At 44.6% G+C, this 12,172-nt stretch overlaps 2 protein-coding genes across 2 annotated transcripts in view; both read right to left on the bottom strand.

Annotated features, from left to right (window-relative positions):
- The window catches only part of PURG (purine rich element binding protein G), a 228,491-nt gene that overhangs the window by 130,946 nt on the left and 85,373 nt on the right, over positions 1–12,172 (bottom strand). The gene's annotated exons all lie outside the window — the stretch shown is intronic.
- Positions 1–12,172, bottom strand: part of RBPMS (RNA binding protein, mRNA processing factor) — an 80,690-nt gene that overhangs the window by 32,061 nt on the left and 36,457 nt on the right. The window contains exons 2-4 of the mRNA XM_082205208.1: positions 11,782–11,859; positions 8,093–8,131; positions 7,474–7,536 (exon numbers count right to left, since the gene is read on the bottom strand). Of these exons, the coding sequence (XP_082061334.1) occupies positions 7,474–7,536; positions 8,093–8,131; positions 11,782–11,859 (180 nt within the window). The remainder of the gene's footprint in view (positions 1–7,473; positions 7,537–8,092; positions 8,132–11,781; positions 11,860–12,172) is intronic.

Below are 12,172 nucleotides of genomic sequence, written 5' to 3'. Positions count from 1 at the left end.
CTGTAAGCTTTGGTGTTCCATTATGCTGAACGGAGGAAAAGAGGCAGGAACAGTTCCGCCACCAAAGCTCAGTATGGAAATCCCATGTATCTGTACCCCAGAAACCTCTGGAAACCTGGAAACCTCTGAACCCAATCTGCCCATTGTAGTAATAGATAGCAAAGGGTCCCTGATGAATAAATCATAACTACAACAGTGAGGCAGACACTTAGTGTGATTTAAAATACAACCCACACCCAACTCCCACCAAAGGCATTTTTTTATAGCGTACAGAATTCAATCATGTGATTTCCCCACTTGCAGGCATACAGGTCAGATACAGGTTTACCCGCCTGAAAGAGAACTAGCCCTACAACAATAGATTTGCAGAGCTGACTGCCCCAGCAAGAGATGCTTCCAAAGTATTGTGCCAGGGAGGGCAACATAGGGAGGGGCCATATCTCCATGGTAAAGCAATGCTTTGCATGCCAAGTTTGCAGGTCCATTCCTGGGCATCTCCAAGACCTCTACCACAGATAGATGCTCCCAGTCAGGAGAAGCAATGCTGGGGCTGTATGGACAAACTCATTTCTGGGATTATGGCTGCCTACTAGCAGACAATGCATGTGAGGACCATAGGATGTGTAAGTCCAAGGACAGAGCTCCTCCTTGAATGTGTACTGCTAAATGAGATTTCATGTTGGGTCTAAAACCCAATAACCCATCACCCATTAAAAAGACTACCCTGTTGGTACCCTCTAATTAGCTATAATGAGGCAACATCTAGCAACATATTGCTCAACTCTCTCTTGGCATTCACCAAGGGACACTAAGCTTTATTTCACCTGGGTCAAAGAGCCAGTTTGGCGCACACACACTCATGTGCATTTGAGTACAAACACACATAGGCTGGGAACCTCAATGGCGCCCCTCTGGAGACTTCACCCGGGGCACTAGCTAATTAATTCTACAATACAGATTAACATCAGCTTCAGCCTTTAAAAGTATTGAAAAGCAACATCAGGAGGGCAGAAATTGCGAATGAGAGAAGGCGACACCACTTTCCCCCTGGAACTGTCTCCCCACAGCTGCTTCCTTCCGAAAGCCAGTGTGGTGTAGTGGTTAAGAGCGGTGGACTCGTAATCTGGGGAACCGGGTTCGATTCTCCGCTCCCCCACATGCAGCTGCTGGGTGACCTTGGGCCAGTCACACTTCTCTGAAGTCTCTCAGCCTCACTCACCTCACAGAGTGTTTGTTGGGGTGGGGGAGGAAGGGAAAGGAGATTGGAAGCCGCTTTGAGACTCCTTAGGGTAGTGATAAAGCGGGATATCAAATTCAAATCCAAACTCTCTCTTCCTCTCCTGAAGGCAGACAACATTTACAACAGAAACGTGGGCTTGAAATGTGTCCCATGTGGCAGTTTGGGATTAAAAGGTGGTCCTACTGTGCTCTGTTTAAGGAGGATCCTGGGTCCTGCTTCTGAAAAGATTCAAGGTGACAGATGCCACAGAAAGAAGATGGCAACAAGTACAATCAAATTACATACATTAACACATGGAATGGTCACCAATGGAGATCTGGGAGGGAGGAGTCCAGGGGCAATAGATCCCAAACCAGGCTGGTGAAGTGGGCGTCACTGCCTCACCTCTCAATCCAGTGGCTATCAGCCCAGAGAGATGCGCTGATTTTCTAGAGAGCTCACCACCACCACCACAAGGGAGCATTCATACATAACAGCGTGAAATGGTACAGTCCAAGGGAAAGCGTGGTTGCTTCTTGATTTGGCTGAATGTGGCAACCCTTCCGTCATAGAAAAGACGCCTGAGCCAACTGTGATAGAACATTAACTTTTCACAGTACAACTTCACCTTACCTCAAGATGCATTGTTCATGCCCAGTGAAGCTGTGAGGCTCACATGTGTTGTATTCTAGGACCAATATTATTTTAATGCAAACTGAAGTACGTATATGTTTTTTTAGCAGGCCTTAAAACATGGGTGGGCAAACTAAGGCCCGGAGGCTGGATCCGGCCCAATCACCTTCTAAATCCAGCCCGCAGACAGTCTGGGAATCAGTGTGTTTTTACATGCGTAGAATGTGTCCTTTTATTTAAAATGCATCTCTGGGTTATTTGTGGGGCATAGGAATTCGTTCATCCCCCCCCCCCAAAAAAAATACAGTCCAGCCCCCCACAAGGTCTGAGGGACAGTGGACCGGCCCCCTGCTGAAAAAGTTTGCTGACCCCTGCCTTAAAAGTTTCCCTGTTCACTTTAAACCAAGGGGAAAAACCTTGCACCAGCCAGCAAGAGTCAAGAAGCTTGACAAAAAATTACAAACCTAGACTCCCTGGGAGTCTGAGCTATTCAACAAAAAAACCATCAGTTTCTTGTTCCAAATTAAAGTTCCAATGTCCTTTTAAAACCTCAGAAGTTTAAATGACCTAATTTGTTTGGCAGCAAAAACTGGGGCCATAGGCTTTAGAGCAAGTCACATTCCTAAAACATCTTTAGTATCAGCACCATATAAGGCAGTCTGTATCCTGCTCTGCTTCACTCTTATCCCCGGAGATTAGCAGAGCCAAGAAGACATTGTACATAAAAAATGAAGACAGGAAAACAGACTAGGGAACCAGAGTACTTGCTGCATGCTTTTTATCCTAGTCTGAAAAATTGTTCCCTGCACTCAAGATATTTTTGCTCTTGAGGGTCATCAATAATGAGGTTAACTCTGTACACACAGAACATAACTATATTTCGCGACAGCTAACTCCCCTCCCACCCCACACAAGACAAAGAAACAGTACTTTAAAACGAACAAAAATCAGCGTCAAAGCGAAGACATTGTACTCTTCAGGAATGCTTCTCCCCAGTAACAAGGTGTTGTTGAGGGAGATCAGTTTTGAGGGAAACTCATTCCTCATATGCTTGGAGACACACTTCTTTATAATACTGCTTTCCTGAGTACTGGGTACAACTTAAGGATTGCCAATGTGTAGAGAGAACTCACATATGAGTTGTCATCACTTGACAGCAACGACTGCAAGAGATTATCTTCACATCTGACACATCCGGCATGGATGGGTTCCCCCCCCCCCAGCACAGGGCAGCTACATTTTAGATATCTGTCTGTATTCATCCATAACCTGATGTTGACAAGATCAATGAGCTGCATTGTTTCAACTCCATTATCAGGCAAAATTCCTATGAGGTAGCGTACGCAGGAACATTTAAAAGAATAACTTGGAGCAGTTTCACAAACCTAAAGCCATCTGCACTTCTCATTCAGTGACCCAGAGCCGCAGAAAGCTTAGTCATGTATAAGATTTACTAAAATCAATGGGTCTGAAGTCAGTCACGTAGCAAAGACACCCCCATCTTCTCCTGAATGTATTTATTTATACTAGCATTGGCATCCCATCCTCCTAGTCCATGGGTGGGCAAACTAAGGCCCGGGGGCCGGCCCAAAGGAGGATTATACAAGTTCATGAAGGATAGGGCCAATAATGGCTACAAACCCCAATGGCTGTATATATCTAGTCCACCAGTTGCAAGAGACTGCAGGAGGGGAGAGTGCTGCTACGTTTGGGTCCTGCCTGCAGTTCCCCATGGACATCTGGCCAGTGGCGGCCCCTGGTTGCTGGACTAGATGGGCACACTGGCCTGATCCAGCAGCCTTTCGTTATAATCTCAGTGCTCACGGCACTACCCAAGGCAACTAACAACTATTAAATTCAGCTATAAAACAATATAATATGCTTAAGACAGAGACAGGCACATCAGTTAAACAAAACCAAGAAATAAAAATCTGACCTTTCAGGGAAAAAGCTAGCCTAAACAAGCACAAAAATAACAGAGGGCCTGACAAACCTCGCCAAGCAGTGTTCCACAATTTAGGTGTGGACACAGAGCAAGTTCCTTTCTCTCGATGCTTTTTTTCTGGGGGTACTCAAGGATACACAGTACCAGCACCTTCTTTTCTAGAACAAAAGCACAGCTTTCTCTAGTCTCCATCAAGTGAGCTTCCGCTACAGTTGGGACGCAGAGAAGGGCTCCTCTATCAAACTCAAGAGCATGGGCAAGCTGATAGTATACTTGTGTTGGGCAGTCCTCACCGGTGCTATTTTTCCAGAAAAAGAGGTGCCAGAACGCCTCCCTTGTTCTCTTATAATGGCAATGGCGCCACCTGAGAGGTGCCAGAACAGAGTTCCTGTGAGTTCCAGCTGAAAAAAAAAGTCCTGGTCGTCACCATGAATAGCCTTTCAGCCTGGGAGGAGGTGAGGTAGAAAAGAGAGAGACAGGAAAGAGTGCATTGGACGAAGGGCCAGAGAGGCTGCAGAGAGACAGACACGGAGAGCCGGCATTAGAGGGCGTTGGTTGTACTAAAGAAAACAAGGCTCTCTCCTGTCACATTTTATCCTCACAAAACCCTGTGAGGTAGGTTAGGCTAAGAGAAGGTGACAGCCCAAGGTCACCTAGTGAGCTCCATGGCTGAGCAGGAAGCTGAACCCATGTTTGGACCCAGGTCCTACCAGTGGCGTAGCGTGGGGGGTGCAGGGGGGGCCGGCCGCACCGGGCGCAACATCTGGGGGTTAGGGTTAGGGGGCGCAAATTACTTGCCTTGCCCCGGGTGCTGACAACCCACGCTACGCCACTGGGTCCTACTCCAACACTCTTAACCACTATAGCAGACCTGCAATGGAGATGGGCTGGGGCTTCTTCTGCCTTGCAGAATGGTTTGCAACTATTTCACGAGTAGCAGAGGTACGTAATAAAATAAAAGGAAATGCATGGAAGCTTACTTGGTTTGCAAGCCGTATGCAGACTGAAAAGTTTGTATTACTTTTGCACGCTACAGTGGTACCTTGGGTTAAGTATTTAATTCGTTCCGGAGGTCCGTTCTTAACCTGAAACTGTTCTTAACCTGAAGCACCACTTTAGCTAATGGAGCCTCCCGCTGCCAGAGCACGATTTCTGTTCTCATCCTGAAGCAAAGTTCTTAACCTGAAGCACTATTTCTGGATTAGCGGAGTCTGTAACCCAAAGCGTATGTAACCTGAAGCATATGTAACCCGAGGTACCACTGTATTTGTTTCTGTTCAATGTACAAGGCATGCACCTTTAGTTATGCATGTACAAGGCATGCACCTTTAGTTATGCAAACCTGCAGACAGACTAATTCAGAGCCATCTGAAATCAAGATCGACATATCCCTGCCTGCTTACTCAGGTGGAGAATTCATTCTACAGGACTGCAAGTTCAGTCAAAAGACTGTAAATTTCAGGCAAAATACCTCCAGGCAGTGTGTGTTTTTTCAGGGGGTACTCAAGGGTACACCTTTTTGTTCTTGTTGGTGTTAAAAAGTGTGATAACTTCATGGTGAATACCGGCACCTACTTTTCTAGGGGGGGAAGCACTGCCAGCAGGGATCAGAGGTATGCTTTAGCATTTTGCATATGGACTGGCAAACAGAACCCCAAAATTGTTTATTAGGATTCTGTACTTAAGGTGTGAGTGTAAGATATCCAGTCAAATCTCCTATAAAGAGAGATAACTCCTCACTACAGATATAACAAATTGGGTTCTTAAGCTATATTAGTCCTCTTCTGAACTAATTTCCATCCTCCTGTACTGAGAACTTTAAAAAGCCCTGTCTCTTTCCAACACATTTTAAAGGTACATTAAACTTGGCTGAACTTTGTTTGCACTCAACAATATCTGAGCAATCTCACTGGCAGAACACAAAAGGGAACATCTACTCCACCTAATGCCACCTGAAGGAAGACGAAGGCATTCAGAAAAATCACACAATAGCGTAATATTCCTGCTCCTCAACCCTCGCATAGAAGGGCTATTTTCTGCCTTGTATAATCCATGACTAATAATAAGAAAATTCCCCTTTACTATGATGGATAGAGGATGGTAGCACAAAATGCAGGAAAGTTTTTACTTTCTTGCAAAATCTCTCTCACTGGGGATTAAGCTATTAAGTCAAAATACTAATGCAATATTCTACCGTATTTTTCGCTCTATAAGACGCACCAGACCACAAGACGCACCTAGTTTTTGGAGGAGGAAAACAAGAAAAAAAATATTCTGAATCTCAGAAGCCAGAACAGCAAGAGGGATCGCTACACAGTGAAAGCAGCAATCTGTCTTGCTGTTCTGGCTTCTGGGATAGCTGCGCAGCCTGCATTCACTCCATAAGACGCACACACATTTCCCCTTACTTTTTAGGAGGGAAAAAGTGAGTCTTATAGAGCAAAAAATACGGTATTTCTCCCCATCTACACAGGTGAAATTAAAACACAAACACTCAGGGATACTGCTCCCTCCTGTTTTTGGCAAAGCAGTGTCTGAAGTGATGTTTCATCCCTTCTCAACTGTGGCTCACACTTGGCAGCCTGTTTGCTTCATTCCACACAACGCAATGAGGCCTCTGAAAACTGAGGTGGCCCCTGTATGTACAGTGGTGCCCCGCAAGACGGAAAACCTGCTAGACGAAAGGGTTTTCCGTTTTTGAGCTGCTTCGCAAGACGATTTTCCCTATGGGCTTGCTTTGCAAGACGAAAACGTCTTGCAAGTGTTCCGATTTTTTTCCGCTCCCCCCCTTTTTCTAAGCCGCTAATAGCCTTTTAGCCGCTAATCCGCTAATCCTTTAATAGCTGCTAAGCCTTTAATAGCCACTAAACCGCTAATAGCGCTAATCTGCTAAGCCACTAATAGGGTTGCTTCGCAAGACGAAAAAACCGCTAGACGAAGAGACTCGCGGAACGGATTAATTTCGTCTTGCGAGGCACCACTGTACAGCACTGCCTCATTCTCTTGACCCTTTCTGGTTAAGGCCTGGTTTCAGCACTCAGACAGATCTGGTCTTGTTGGTGGGTGGATCTCAGTTATGGGAACCAGGCATTCAGCCTGTCCTGGGTGGAGCAGCACTCTCCCTGAAAGAGCAGGTATGCAGTCAGGGTGCCACTGAAAACCCTGGTGGCATCAATGGCAAGGATTGTCTATTTCCAGCTACAGACAATTTACCAGCTACAGCCAACTCTGCCATCTCAGCTAAGTCCAATCATTCTAACAACCGTGGTACAGATGTCCACATCCTTGATGGGCTTCCATCACCTAACTAAAACACATGTATTTGGAGGTCTTGGGTTAAGCTTGCTCTGGGTTTAAGGATTGCCTGCACTATAGTTGCTGCTGCTGCTGTTAATTTTGGACGATTCCAGTTTTAAAACGTGGTGCGATTTTATTATGTCGGGAACTGCTTCGTAACAATACTCTGCACAGCTTTGCCTCGTGTTTTGTTTGTCGTCGTCCCCACCACTCTCTTAAATTCCTATGCTCTGTTCTTCACATGAGTGAGTATTTAAGGATCCCCATCCGCAGTCTCAAGTGCTACACGGCTAGGAGGCCTTCCACCACACTGTTCTGCTGCTACTGCAGCTCTGCTGTAACACAACCCAGAAGCTTTTCATATGGCACCAATACTCACATTCAAAGCATTCTTAGCAGCTTCTGCTTCTGAACGACTGTCGAAACTAACGAAGCCCACCGGCTGAAAGAAAAGAGAAAATCAGAGGTTAGGGGTGGGGAATTATTGTTGAAGGATGAATAAAGAACCCAGGGATAGGAATATTCACACTTCAGTGATTAAAAAGTTACATACTGCTGCAGCTACTGTAATCCACTGAATTAAAAGATTAATCAAACAGAACATTGGTGATTATCAGTTTTAAGTGGTGAGCTTGGAAGTACAAGGTATAATTGCCTGGTTTTTATGGCTATTTTGTGTTAAAAGGAAATGAACACATTAAGGTTTAGTTTTCCTTCGGTTAAAAGGCACACACTTTATTATCTTCAACCTGTTGGCAGTTCTATAACGTTACTGTATGATGCTTTTGAAAATCTTTGCTGAACTCCACATAAACCCAAATAATGTTTAATAGCCCACAAGACAGCCAAGGTGAATCTAGACTGAATACAATCAGGAGATTTATGGTGCTTGAAACTTTGTGCCAAAAATTCATACCATCTTCTTAGTTTAGAATTTCTCACGTTAACCATACACCACTGACATTTATGTTAACGGTTTCACTGTGTATTAGGCTTACCTGCTTAGATGTGAGTTTAATAAGAGAGCCTTCATAACCCTGCAGGAAGAAATAAAAATTACAGTCTGGCCAAGATAAAATTTAAGATCAATGCTAGATAAATAAATGTGAATATATAAAAACAGGATGCAGTACATTTTTCCCTGAGTGACTTGTTATTTGGCTATACTTAGAAACAGCAAACTTTAAGAGGAAGGTTTGTGGGAAAGATGCAAGATATTTCATTTGGCTCCAAGGCAGAAGTCTTATTAACAGTAGGAGCTGAACTCTCCTTCTCTATCCCAACTCCTAAAGGTGGGCTTAACAGCATGGTTTAAGAGTGCTTATTCTTGCTGGAAATACATGTTGCCTACTGTTCTTGTTTGAGAAAGAAGCATTAAACAAAAATAGCAAGCCTGAAAACCTTTGCACATTTACTTAGAAATAAGCGCTTTTGAGAGACCATCTTGGCCGTAAGTCCTGGAAGACCTGCTCCTTGCCTTGCAGTTATTTTTCCAACTGGTCTGGGAGGGCAGGGCCCGGACTGACTCCAGCTACAAAAGCTGAGGCTGCTGAACAGACTCTTTGGAGTCTATTTGGAGTTTTTTGCTGTTATTGATATTAATTTTTGTATCTTTTTTTAAAGATATTGTTACAAGTTACGTGGAAATTGTTCAATTTGGTTGTGTACCTTTTGATGTTTTATTGTTTATGACTACTTTGGTTATGTTTGTAGTTATGTAACTTTTTATGTTGTAAGCTGCCTTAAACATGCTTTTAACTTTGGAAAGGGAGCATGCAAATAAAATGATTGACTGATTCTAAGCACAGTAGGGCTTCCTTCTGAGTAAACATGTGAAGCTTTGCATTGTAAAACCCATCCAAACTGTGAATTATTAGAATATCCAGAATTTTACAGTAATACTTCAGTATGGCTGTGGTTTTGTTGCTTGGGTACAAGCTTTTCCACTGCAACTGGGATCACCACACATCTGAATGCCCCCCTTCTCATATAAACACAGTGACCAATCAGATGCCTCAGGGAACAAATGAATATGGCAAATTTGCACACAAGGCAGAAGACGAGAACCTAGAACTCTTTGCCCCGACATCACATGTGCAAGGAGGGTGGTTTAAAAATATATACCCATACACAGTTGGTGGAACATTCAAACGTAACATATCTGCATTCTTAAATCCAGGCTTACTATATGACTACACTGGATGTTTAGAGAAGTTCTTTGATTTTTTTAAAAAAAACTCCTTAAAAGAGCATCAACATTCAAGTCTAGTGTCTACTTGCAGATGTAAATAAAGGGTGATACAGATTCTGGGATGGTATAAAATAGGGGTGATCAAATAGGAGTTTGTGCGTCGTGGGTGTAAGAGACAGAGAGAAGGCCAAAAAAGGTTAGCTACCCCAGGTCTAAGAGGTGTCCACTCTGCCCAAGTAAATATGGGTGTTTGAGGATTTCATGTAAAAGATGAGGAAAATTTATATCCCTGCTCTGCTAGCAATAAAACGAACATAGTGGATAATTTGCAAAAGCAGGTTAAAGGGAATGCTTGTGGAAGGGAATCTTCAAATAGCTTTACTAGGAAAGCTAATGATGCAAATCTTAAGCAGCTAGTGAGATGCACACCAAAGTGTGTGTGTGTGTGAAGTAACCATGAGGATAGGCAGAAGCTGAGAAAGGTGGGGCAAGTTCCTGTCCCAGATTCCCTATCCAGGTGGCTTTGTTCTTCTCATGGGGCTCTACATCTTCTCTTGCCCTTGGGATGCCTTTCCCTCTGTCTCTGCTCCCAAAAATCCCATGCTGCCTCTCCATTTTCAATTTCAGACACTAGTTATGGTAGGTCCTGCTCAAATTCGTTCTTGACCTGTTCGCTTCCAGGCCTGTTGAGCATGGCAGGCTTCAGGCTTTCCCCCCTTTCTAAATGTGAGGTATGCTTCTTAGGCATGCAAACAGGTCTGACGGAAGGGTGGTGTAATGAATATGGGTTGCTCGTGCGTAAGTTACCGCCACTCCTGGCTAAGTTGGCTTGTTAAACCTTTCCTGTCTGGACAGCCCTTCACTTTGTGGCTGCCTCAGTCGCTAGCAGAATCCGTCAGTGGGCGTTTCTTAAACCTTTTCCAGCATAAAAGCTGTTTGACGCCAAGTCTCCTTCTACTCTCCCTGCGCGGAGGTCTTCTGCGCAGGGAGGGTGTGGGTAGCGGAGGACCCGTGCTCTCCCCGCTGGTGTCCAGCGAAGAGTCCTGGAGCCCTCTCGCCGATTCCCCCATCTGCCCCCCTTTATCCCTGGTGTTGCGCTGATTTCCTTCCCCAGCTGATGAGCTGCCTCTCTCCCTGCTGGGTCCTTCTCCAGCATCACTTGAGAGCCTTCCCTCCGCCTCTAGCTCCGATGTCAGTTCCCTGACAGGTGGGGATAAGAGTAACAGGTCACAAAGCCACTGGTGGTTTTCTTAAAGCAGCGGGAATCAGGGCTATCCTTGCATGCAAATTCTGCAGTGATGGGACATTTGCGGTGTTCCCTGGAAGCAAAAATAATACTTATGGGATGTTAAAATCATTACAGATTATGTCTGTAAGACCCAGAAACTCAAATTTAGTAGATCTATAAAGGTAAAGGGACCCCCGACCGTTAGATCCAGTCGCAGACGACTCTGGGGTTGCGGTGCTCATCTCGCTTTATTGGCCGAGGGAGCCGGCGTACAGCTTCCGGGTCATGTGGCCAGCATGACAAAGCCGCTTCTGGCGAACCAGAGCAGTGCACGGAAATGCTGTTTACCGTCCCTCCGGAGCGGTACCTATTTATCTACTTGCACTTTGACGTGCTTTCAAACTGCTAGGTTGGCAGGAGCAGGGACCGAGCAATGGGAGCTCACCCCGTCGCGGGGATTCGAACCGCCGACCTTCTGATCGGCAAGTCCTAGGCTCTGTGGTTTAACCCACAGCGCCACCCGCGTCCCTTCTAGTGAATTTATAGTCCAATTCATTTTCTGTCTGAAAATGGGACACGCGCACATTTTGACTTTGATTCAGAGGGAAACATAAAAGTAGTTGTACCCCAAGACACACCACCTGCTAGGAAGCAGTAGGTACTTCAGCATTAGCTATCCAGATTCAGTTTGCAACATACATAATGCCAAGACACTAATGTGTACTAAGGAAGTCTGGAGTTGGGACATTTTTACATCCAGTAGTTAAAACTTGGAAGATGGGGTTTATTTCCTAAGAGAAACCAGCACTGCAACAGAAAATAAACCAGGCTGAGCTGCGGGAATTCTGTTGCCTGGACTGGGAGCTGGAGGACTTCCAAGAAGCAACCAGGAATACGCATGCTTACGAATCCTTACTCCAAATCCCTACCATCATTAGAGGTTAGCATTCACAACTTTAAACCCTGATCACACCAGTATGCTATTTATAATCATTCTATTCATGGGCTCTTGGCCAACTTTCACTTCATGGGAAAGTCATTGTAGCCAAGTTTTTATTTGAAATAAGATATCATGATAGACTGCATCCCAACCTTTTTCAAAATCCAGATACTGAGGAGCATCGTCTGAATTTCTGTCTGCTACTCCAGAAGAGGCAATTACATGTTATTGCGCCGATTTACCATTTATGACAAACAGGAAACGAACCACAAGTATTTACGCAAACAAGGACACTGGCACTTCAGTTCCAAGTTCAATAGCAGGGTACCTTGAATGGTCTGAACAACAAATAGAGTTCCCGGGGCTTGATGTCCAGAGGCAGGCCGCTGACAAATAGCGTTCGTACCTTTAACAAAAACAAAAGCGAAAAGGGCACACGTCAAGAATATTAAGGAAACTTAACCTTCTTTTTAAAAAAATTAAAAAATGAAGAAGTTCAAAATAGTAGTTTCTTCAACCTTTAAAGTCTGTTCACAAAAACGACTAGCCTACCTGCCCAAACATATCTTGTTAGCTGTATATGACAAATCAAGAGGAAGTCTGTGGAGAGTGAGCTGAACTCTTAATTTATAAAAGCTTCCCATCTCTGAGCACAAGGGATTCTTACTTACTGCAGGTAACCTGGAAGGTCTAAACCTTCCTTATAAACACAAATATGA

This window comes from Podarcis vaucheri, assembly GCF_965113315.1.
Source record: "Podarcis vaucheri genome assembly, chromosome: 17".
In the NCBI taxonomy this organism is placed as follows: Eukaryota; Metazoa; Chordata; class Lepidosauria; order Squamata; family Lacertidae; genus Podarcis; species Podarcis vaucheri.
The sequence above is the reverse complement of the archived record's forward strand: the minus strand, read 5'-3'. Positions and strand labels throughout refer to the sequence as shown.